Source organism: Acipenser ruthenus, chromosome 14, assembly GCF_902713425.1.
Source record: "Acipenser ruthenus chromosome 14, fAciRut3.2 maternal haplotype, whole genome shotgun sequence".
Lineage (NCBI taxonomy): Eukaryota > Metazoa > Chordata > Actinopteri > Acipenseriformes > Acipenseridae > Acipenser > Acipenser ruthenus.
The window spans coordinates 4,478,202-4,488,704 of NC_081202.1; the positions used below are offsets into that span (position 1 = coordinate 4,478,202).

Below are 10,503 nucleotides of genomic sequence, written 5' to 3' on the forward strand. Positions count from 1 at the left end.
CACTGACATTCAGTTCTCCTGAGCTGTTGAGGGGCGTTCCTGCAATGAGGGGACATAATTGGATATTCTAGATTGGTGAGAAAAATAAGTTTAAAAGATTTGGGCACTCTAAATTTTAAAAATAATATCACAGTATGGAACAGTCAATGTGTGTTTTCTGTGGAAGATATGAGCTCTTGAAGTTAGGGTTTTTTACAACCAAATTGGCACCTACATGCAAGTGCAGTAATGCCATAGCTTTTTTAAGTCTGAGTGAACTAGGGTAGAATGATCATTAGATAAGCACAGCTATCCCTAGGTTCAGCGCTACTAATTGCAGACATGTCGAGACTTTTTAGGGAAGAAAAACTATGCAGTATTGCCCTTTATGTCATGCACACACTCATACGTACATCCCTTTTCACACTCAGTTAAGTGAAATAACAAACAGAGTATTGAAGGTTTCCTTTAATGAACGAGGCTGCTGTGGAAAGTGGGTCATACGCTTAAGCAGGATTCCACTGCAGGATTGATAAGAGACCCACGAGAAGTCAACAGTATTTGTCCTGCTATGGTGTTGTGCACACACCCAGGAATGGGTTGTATGTTCTATCAGATTGCACTGTGTTTTTAGTCCAGATCACAAAGCCTCCACACATTGTGTTGCAGTGTGTTTTCTCTTTTTGAGAAAGGTCCAGAACTGGACAGTAGGGGTGTTAAGGTGTAACAGGCAGTGCTGTGTGATGCACTGCCGTTACAGATTCTGTCCTGCCCCCTGTTGGTGAGATGATATGAAGTTAAAAGCTCTAAAACCACGAATGCAGGCGAACCTGGCTCTTTTGCATTGTGGTTAAGATGCTCGCTTGCAGTGTGCAGGGTCGCTGGTTCAATAATACCCAAGAGTTATAGGTCTACAGTAAGCAGAGCACTGTGCACGCAAGGCTTTTCATGGGTGTGTGGAAGTGTCACTACCTGTTTGCAACCCAGTTAAAAACATTTTAATTGCCACAGAAAATCCTTTTCAGACACTAGATTAACATTTTTTTGAGAAAATCTACCACAAGTCACATGCTTTGAAAAACCAGATGGATAACTTAACAACACGACCCTGTCAATTTAAAAGCAGTTGCAGATAGACTTGTGGAGTTTGATGCCTGAAACGGATTTCACCTCTTGATCCAATCATTTCTTTGCATGTTGGTATGTACTTGTTGAATATTATTTCTCTTTAAATGGTCCAGGGCCATCAAATGATTCACAATGGTATGTTTTGTACGAGGGAAATACAAAACTGAGGAAAGAATGATAAAGCAGCTTATGAAAAAAGTCTGTCCTTTGTTGAGCTAAATTAAAAAATAATTAAATAAATTCTTGGTAAGTTTGGGTTTCTTGTTGAATTTTAATATCCAAAGATTTCAGTGAACTGAAATGCTGTTGATAATGTTATATGATGTTGTACATTGTAGGACCAATGGAGAATGAAAGATTCTCAAAACGCACAAGTGATTCTAGAATTGTTTACTCAGAGTTAAACATTCTGCACGGGTTTTTAATGAAAACAATAATAATACTACAAACTATTACTTAGGGGACGGAGCAGACACTTGCTTTGGTGTTAAGTCTTAAGAGTATTGCATTTCCAATGAAATCTATGGTGTCAATCAGACACAGGTAGTGTAGGGTATTCATTCGTGATCATCACACACACAAGTCCATTGACTGGTGTCTTCAATTAAACAAATCGAATTGTTGTAAACCTGTTGGGGGGCGAATTATATACCAGGTAGTTATCAATATAAAAATGAATTTACTACTTTCCAAAAACACTGTAGTTTAGTGCAGTACATACTGCAGAATATTTAAGGAAAATTTCGTCTTTTTTGATGTTTTTTTTTTTAAAAAATATGTGTTTCCAGTAAAAAAAAAAAAACAATAATTATTATTATTTATTTCTTAGCAGACGCCCTTATCCAGGGCGACTTACAATTGTTACACAAGATATCACATTATTATTTTTTTTACATACAATTACCCATTTATACAGTTGGGTTTTTACTAGAGCAATCTAGGTAAAGTACCTTGCTCAAGGGTACAGCAGCAGTGTCCCCCACTGTGGATTGAACCCACGACTCTCCAGTCAAGAGTCTAGAGCCCTAACCACTACTCCACACTGCTGCCCAATAAACACGAACTTCTGCTGTCTGTGGCAAATCCTGTGGTTAGCCTGTTTATGTACCTTTATATTATTACAGAACATGGTGCGAAATATGAGTTATAAATAACTCCAATGCGGTCATTAACAGTTGCCATGGTGAGGAGTAGCATGTCGAGACAGACAGCACTGTCGTCTAGGACAAAATAGTTTTAGGTCTACCCCCTCCAAAATATTATGACAGCAACTAATTGTAGCGATAATAAAAGCATATTTGTTTCAATGCCTTTCACCAAAACCGAGTTGGTTGTGTAAAAAGTAATTTAAGAAAGGTGATGACAAATTGGACACTGTCCCTTTAACAAAAAAATTTGCCATGGGCGGGTCTAATAGCAGAAGTGACGTTACCTTTCTTTCACTTTTGATTTTGTAGTAACTATCTCGTTTTGTGCATTATTTCCGATTGTAAATGGGGATTATAGGTTGTTGTAAAGCATACTAGTTTGTTTTTTAAGTATCAACAATTAGCCAAAACAAGAAACAAGTATTCACAATGTGTATTTTACGTGCAAGATACCATATATCATGGAGCAACACAGGTACATTGAGCGTGTTTATCTACAGGCCATAATCTACTAGGACTACACGACTTTAAAATTATGTGTTTTCTTTCTAAAATTTATACTTTGTTTGTCATTAATGTGTAGCTTTATTATTATTATTATTATTATTATTATTATTATTATTATTATTAATTAAGAATGTTATTGCCTTCCGTTTTTCTAGTACGAGAGATATATATTCTTTATATTAAGCTTGAAGCAGTGTTCATCGTTTATTTTATTTACCTCAGTGAAATGTTATATGCAGATTACTTGTAAATAAAATACAAACATGTGTTATTTAACCATAACAAGAAAAGTGCCTGTTGGTGTTTGAGTACGTTTGTTCTCTGTCTTTCAGGTTTCGCTTCCAGTTGCACCAATGCCACAGTTTGAAGAGGAGATTTTGTTTAAAGAGTATGTAAAGATGATGACGGATATGATCATTTTGTGCTTCACTTTGGCAATCTCCTTGTCATTCTGGATTGTCTCGCTTACTGCTAGTACGTATTATGGTAAGTATCAGTCAATATGAGCTTTGCCTTTACTTACACAGGTCGATGACGTCACGGTTTTCACGCGCACTTACCATGCTTCTAGTTAGCAAGTTGTTTTGCTACCTGTTTCACAAAAGATAGATAGCAGTGGTAGGCATGTTGAACTCGTAAGTTGTGTGGCTGTCTTCACTGCTGATAATGTACAACAGGCTGGTATTGCTTTTGAGGTTGTGTTCAGATGTGTATGCTTCGAGTTAATCCAGATGGTTTAGGTGAATTCAGATGATTCCAGTGTCAGAATCTTGGGGTTACAATATGAAGGAATCTGTCTGTTTGTACATGTGCACACAGCTGTCATTTTCTTTCTCTCTGTGCACACCAGTATAACGAATTATTAATTAAATTAGCCCCTGGTTTGTTTTATTACTGCATCTAGAATGTTTTTTGTTCTTGTACTCTCAAATATCTCTTCATGGTAATTTTAAATTCACTGCAATAAGAAGCTTAAATAAATGTTTGTACTTTTTTTTTTTTTTTTTTATCTCCAGGTACTTTACATCCTGTCTCCCCATGGCGCTGGCTATTCTCAATACTGGTTCCCCTCATCCTTACCTCACACAGTCTCAAAAGGAAAAGCCTTGACCGCAGCGGAGCGTTGGGAGGTAAATACTGTATGTGTGCCACTTCACACAACTACTGGAAACCTGGATTCAGTAATATTAAAATAAACTCTTTGAGAAATGTTTCAAGTAGACGTATTTCTCAATGCCTTCAAAGAAATAATTGGTGTTCTGTATTATTACATATTATAACATTTAGTGTTTTCATAGTTGAACTATGAACATTCTAAATGGAAGAATATGTAGTAATACAGAATATGTAGTAATAAAACATGTGTCAACTGTACTGCATAAGAACCTTTTATTGAAGGAAAAAACAAAAGCAGCAATAAATAAGATTCATTGTAATCACCTCGTCCTGTTTCTGGGAACTACACTGAGCTCCTCGGCCATGCTAACAGTAAATTGTGTTGTGTTGTTAAGCATGAAAAACTGGCTAGAGGAAGATACAGCCCTGTCTGAAATCTGTGGCTACAGAGCACATGGTTTGCATAAGGGCACACAATGTGTGAAAGGGTGGATGGGCACTGGGGTGAGGAGTCACATTATGGGTTCATTAAAATGAATGGTGATAAGCTAGAAGTTTGGGTGATAAAAGGCCTGCATTTTCATTAATGAAATTGTTCATACTGTTCTGAAAGAACGATTGTGTTTGTGTGCAATGCTAACGCAATGTGCAGCTTATCTGCCTGTGCAACGGTGGGACTGAGTACCTTTCACTGACTCATTCAACCCTGTAAGAGCTGTCTGTCCTCGTAGGGGCACTGTTGTCAGGTGCTTCAGTATCAGCAAATATCCCTTACTGTAGGTCCCACTTTAGAGTTTTATGCCTGTTAATCCCTTGGTAAAGAAACAGGTTACTGAGAGAACATGCATTGGTGTCCGTATGCAGGTCACAGGGCTATTCGTTGTTCCTCATACTAATTTCTCTCATTTTGTATTTACAGTTGTGTACGGAGGTGTTCCTAACACGGCTGTGTATGGAGGTGTTCCTAACACGGCTGTGTACGGAGATGTTCCTAACACGGCTGTGTACGGAGGTGTTCCTAACACGGCTGTGTACGGAGATGTTCCGTTCCTAACACTGCTGTGTACGGAGATGTTCCGTTCCTAACACGGCTGTGTACGGAGATGTTCCGTTCCTAACACGGCTGTGTACGGAGATGTTCCGTTCCTAACACGGCTGTGTACGGAGATGTTCCGTTCCTAACACGGCTGTGTATGGAGGTGTTCCTAACACGGCTGTGTACGGAGATGTTCCTAACACGGCTGTGTACGGAGGTGTTCCTAACACGGCTGTGTACGGAGATGTTCCGTTCCTAACACGGCTGTGTACGGAGATGTTCCGTTCCTAACACGGCTGTGTACGGAGATGTTCCGTTCCTAACACGGCTGTGTACGGAGATGTTCCGTTCCTAACACGGCTGTGTACGGAGATGTTCCGTTCCTAACACGGCTGTGTACGGAGATGTTCCGTTCCTAACACGGCTGTGTACGGAGATGTTCCGTTCCTAACACGGCTGTGTACGGAGATGTTCCGTTCCTAACACGGCTGTGTACGGAGATGTTCCGTTCCTAACACGGCTGTGTACGGAGGTGTTCCCAACACGGCTGTTTATCATAAGGAACATTCTCAAACATTATGATTCTATGGCCATTTAATAAAACCCACTTTTTAGCTGATTTCCGGCCTACAGCCTGTCGACAGTGTTTTCAATAATTCGTGCAACACCTTTACATTGAAGATGGTTAAGAAGTTGCCACAGACATTTCACGTCTACTCTCTTCCTGTCTTGTTTTTCAGCACTTGTGGTCGGATTCATTCTTACCATGGCTAACATGAGCTTCTTTGCTTCCTTGCTGGCATTCTTCGTAACATCTTCCAGACTAACAAAATGGAAGGGGGAGGTGAAGAAGCGTATTGACGCAGATTATAAAGAAGGTAAAATGTGCTTTGCATCCATTTCATATTTGTTCCATGGTTTATTTCACTGTCTATAGAACCCCATTCTCTTTGCTCCTTGTTGCAGGTGGGCAGAGGAATTGGGTGCAGGTGTTCTGTAATGGAGGCGTCCCTACAGAACTTGCTCTGCTGTACATGATTGAGACTGGCCCTGGGGAGATTCCGGTGGACTTTGGGAAGCAGTACAGTGCAACATGGATGTGTTTATCCCTCTTGGGTGCCTTGGCTTGCAGTGCTGGGGACACGTGGGCCTCTGAAATAGGACCTGTCCTTAGTCCGAGTTCACCAAGATTAATAACGACGTGGAGGGAAGTCCCAGTGGGTAGGTTGTGCTGTTTTTATTTTAGTTTTTTTTTTTAACCACTGTATTAAGTTTATTGGCATCGCTGTCCCCACCTACAACAGTGAGCACTAATTGCAAGAAAAGCTTAATTGCTTAATTTCAGTGATAGTTGTTTTTCATAAGGGCTTCCGGGATATTCGCCTATGCCCTAACAGAAAGGGTGTTGATTTCTATTCTTTGTTCCCTCTTCAGGTACGAATGGGGGGGTCACTCCAGTGGGTCTTCTTGCCAGTCTCCTGGGTGGAATGGTGGTGGGCCTGGCTTACTTTGTCAGTCAGCTGCTCTTTGTGAAGGATCTGAACCTCGCTGCTCCACAGTGGCCCATTGTTGTGTATGGTGCCATGGCAGGATTACTGGGGTCCTTGCTGGATTCTTACATAGGTGCCACTATGCAATATTCAGGTTAGTATAAGACAGTCTGTGGTGAAAACATGCAGTAAATTGGGCTGCACAGTTAAGTTCTAACTTGGCACGCTGGCCTTTGCTGGCATTGAAATACAAAATACACCAAAGACATTGTCAGTAGTCAAACTATTGTTCAGTCAAGCCTGCAGAGATGCTTCCATGCTTGAAAGAATATAAATACGTTACATAAGTATGTACATACATATGTCACACTTTTCTATAGAGAAGTGCTTAACCAATTGTGACTAAGCTTGATCACGGCATTCTTTACCAAGTCATTGTACATCAGTAACAGGAGAGGTGAAGGAACCTTACTTTACAGAAGTATCTGCGGCACACTTGTATCTTTACTGATATCTACAGATGTGCTTATCCAATTGTGTTAAAACTTGGTTGTGGCATAAAAAGTTGAAAACATATACAAATCCACCCTTTTTGAAATGATACTGTAGATCTATGTTTTCACGTGCAACCCCTTCACCACAGATTACAACATGATGCCTGTTGCCTGGCAGCATTGGTGGAATTTCTGAAAATAACTTTGTTTTTCCTGCCACCAGGTGGCAGAAGAAGACATAATTCATTAAAGTAACAGCAGGGGCCCGCTGTGGCCTTCAAGTAAATGCTTTTGGAAGAGAAAACCCTAAACAAACGTTTCGGTTTTGTCTTCCAAAGACTTGTGTGGGCTATTGCTTGGTGAACTGTCCATACGCCATGGCTTGGTTATAAAGCAGTCAGTTGTTCTTGTGCCTAGGTTTGAGTTTAACTTTGTTATACGACGTATACGTTGCGTTCATTTGAAAAATGTACCTCTTTTCTTGCAGGTTATGACAAAGGCAAGGTTGTGAACCACCAAACAAACTCTTCACAATGGATATGTGGAAAACCTATTCTGGACAACAATGCTGTGAACCTGTTTTCTTCCATACTGATTGCGCTGATATTGCCTGGAATGGCCTGGGGGTTTTGGCCAGTGCAGTAGATACTTTTGCACTGGGGGAAAAAAAGCAAATGCTCTGTTTGTCCAACCAGACAGTGGGATACAAGAAACAGGGCTCTGTAGTAATTGATTCACTCAAGTCTTCATTTTTCATTCTGGCTTCGTCTAATGTTTTTAATTTTACAGTATTATGTTATTTTTTTAAGAGTGTAAACTATTGGCGCAATCCCCAGAGCATTGACTCATGACTCATGTTTTGTTTTGTTTTTTAAAGTGTACTGATAAGTTACTGGCAAAACCAACAGTAGTCTAGAACAGCTTGATCAGTCTCATATTTCTTTTTTTGTCTGATCAAAAGAGTCAAATAACAAATGACTTATTTGTAACTCTAGGTCACTTATCTAAGCGGTTCAAATTTGAAAGTCAGCAGTTTTTCTTTTTCAAGGGAGTCTTGTATGAGTAATTAAATGTCATGTCGCAACATGTTTTAACCTACTAGGAACAGAAAAGCTCAGAGAACCTTGAAACTGTTTACAATAAAGTATGAAACTCAACCATGTCTGCTGTCAGTGTTGGTATAGTGCCACGGAGTGGAGATTCAGGTAGGTGTCACAGTACTTTACTGTACATACACTTTCACTGTATCATCAACACTCAGCTACAGAAAGGAGTTCACACTGCTGGGGGTTTGAAACCATTATATGAAGTGCATGGTATTTTGTAATGCACATAGCAAATAGGAGGGGGATCTGAATATACATGATCTATTTCAGTGTTAGTTTTATACCCATGTGCTATGCAATTAATTTTCTGCAAAGGTAACTTTCAACTGGCTGAGTTGTTATAACAATCAAATTGGCAAGAAATGTGATTATTGTATCTATTCATATGAAGCATACACTATGATTTAAAAAGTAAATGTTATACAAGGTTGTGCAAGATGGTATTTTGTTATGCATTAGAGTTGTGGTATGGGGGACACCACAGCTTTGTACCCCTGATGCACATTAATCTGAAATCATTCTACATGTCTCGCATTGGGGTCTGACTTTACAATCCACTTCCTAATGCATACTATTGGAAATGAGTGTTTTCAAGTAAAGTTATGTTTATTTTTAAATAGGAAGGAATAGAGAAATCGGTTAACTTTTATATTGAAATTCTTTACAGTGATGTAGATGAGGTATATTCAAAGTTAAAATATATATATATATTTTTTACATAAGGCCGATTTAAAAAAAGCTTTACTTCATGGATAAAGACACACACACACACATATATATATATGTGTGTGTGAAAATGTGGACTCTGAACAGGTTTCATGAATATAATTTGTTTTTTATTCATAGAAACACACTAAAATAATGAGTTCAAGCTTTGAAACGAGCACATGGATACGTATTTTTAGTATTATTAACAAAAGCATTGTGATGTTACTCTTTATTAAACACTGAATACAATTACACCAAGGGGTATGAATGTACTCCTAATATATATATATATATATATATATATATATATATATATATATATATATATATATATCACACACAGATAAGAACATAAGAAATTCTAGAACAAGAAAAGGCCATTCGGCCCACATCTTTGATGCAAGCGTGGTCTGTTAGCTCGGGAGAAGAAAAACAAAAAATCCCTAACCAGGTTAGTTGGGCAAATGAAACCTGGTGGCTAGCTAAAGGTCATCTTATGGTCACAAAGAGGGCTATACAGTATTGTTCATGATAGCATGATATGGGGACCAGAACTGGATGCAGACAGCTATTGCCAAAAGTTTAGCATCACCTAGAATTCTAGGATTGAGACATAATTAAAAAAAAGAAAAACTATATGAACAGAATTTAGATATTTTATTTATGAACAATATCAAAATAGAGGGGCAGCATTTTTAACATATTCACTAAAAGCACAAAGGTTACAATCAATACCCAATGATCTATGGAGTAGTTCTGATGGATAAACATCACTACATAGTTTGTAATGAGGGTCTGTTACCCTTGGGAAAGTTAAACCCAGCGCAGCTGCTTTTTTTATTATTTGTTCTGGAATGTATTAGTAATAATGTCTTAAGAATTGCCCCCCCAAGCCATTTATTATTTTTAGTGTCAGTAATCCATTGATCAGTAAACTGGGGTATGATGGCGTGCATCCAGAATATTGTATTGCGTTTCTAATGAGAGAAACTAAAGGAGCCGGAATAGCCTTTATTACCTTCACATAGCCTGTTACAAGACTTGTGACTTTTGCAATCTACTGTTCAGTATGTCTTCTCTATTACACAGGGGAAATCTTTGTCAGTTTATTAAATTGAAAGCTGACATCTGAATGTGTTGTGATATACAAAACATGTTAATTGTGTGTGTAGTAATACAGATCTAATCTATTATTCAGAATGTATCTTTGCATAGCTACCACATTGATCAATATAACTGCTTTAATACACCTTTTTAGGCTTTTACCATTCAGTTTAATATATTGTGCTGTCACCAATTCTATCAGAGGTTAAATATTATTATATACACTAGTTTGTGCCTAAAGCTACAGTAGCTAGACTAAAATCCTATTAACGTGCAATGTATTCGATCCAAACCATTCTAACAGCAATTCATGCAATGCATTCGATCCAAACCATTCTAACAGCAATTCATGCAATGCATTCGATCCAAACCATTCTAACAGCAATTCATGCAATGCATTCGATCCAAACCATTCTAACAGCAATTCATGCAATGCATTCGATCCAAACCATTCTAACAGCAATTCATGCAATGCATTCGATCCAAACCATTCTAACAGCTGGACGAGTGTCTCCTATACTACATATAGTTTTGGGAATAAACTCCCCTATTTGTATGGCAAAACAGTTTCCCAAACTGTAATCAGAATAGCTGATATGTGCAGTCCGCTTCTAAAACAGATTGTTTTGTTTTTAGGAATCCCAGCAAGACATTACCAGTCATGCCTAAGTTTACTGTTGAGGATAA

General features: G+C 38.5%; 1 protein-coding gene across 2 annotated transcripts; it reads left to right on the top strand.

Annotated features, from left to right (window-relative positions):
• The first annotated feature begins 2,512 nt into the window (after positions 1-2,512).
• Positions 2,513-8,055, top strand: LOC117419576 (transmembrane protein 19-like). 2 transcript variants are annotated; one of them, XM_034032448.3, is made up of 7 exons: positions 2,513-2,730; positions 3,095-3,248; positions 3,779-3,901; positions 5,655-5,792; positions 5,881-6,135; positions 6,349-6,558; positions 7,386-8,055. In XM_034032448.3, exons 2-7 carry the CDS (start codon positions 3,116-3,118, stop codon positions 7,541-7,543), a joined length of 1,017 nt encoding a protein of 338 aa, XP_033888339.2. In that variant the 5' UTR covers positions 2,513-2,730; positions 3,095-3,115; the 3' UTR covers positions 7,544-8,055. The 2 variants fall into 2 exon arrangements, with proteins under 2 accessions (XP_033888339.2, XP_033888340.2); XM_034032449.3 differs by having other exon boundaries at positions 2,514-2,730; positions 3,779-3,892.
• The last annotated feature ends 2,448 nt before the right edge of the window (positions 8,056-10,503 follow it).

Excerpts from the sequence above, each read along its gene's own strand:
- LOC117419576 (XM_034032448.3), top strand. The coding sequence starts at position 3,116 with ATGCCACAGTTTGAAGAGGAGATTTTGTTTAAAGAGTATGTAAAGATG. Across the intron at positions 3,902-5,654 it reads AGCGTTGGGAGGTAAATACT|CACTTGTGGTCGGATTCATT; the intron begins GTATGTGTGCCA and ends CTTGTTTTTCAG. Across the intron at positions 5,793-5,880 it reads TGACGCAGATTATAAAGAAG|GTGGGCAGAGGAATTGGGTG; the intron begins GTAAAATGTGCT and ends TCCTTGTTGCAG.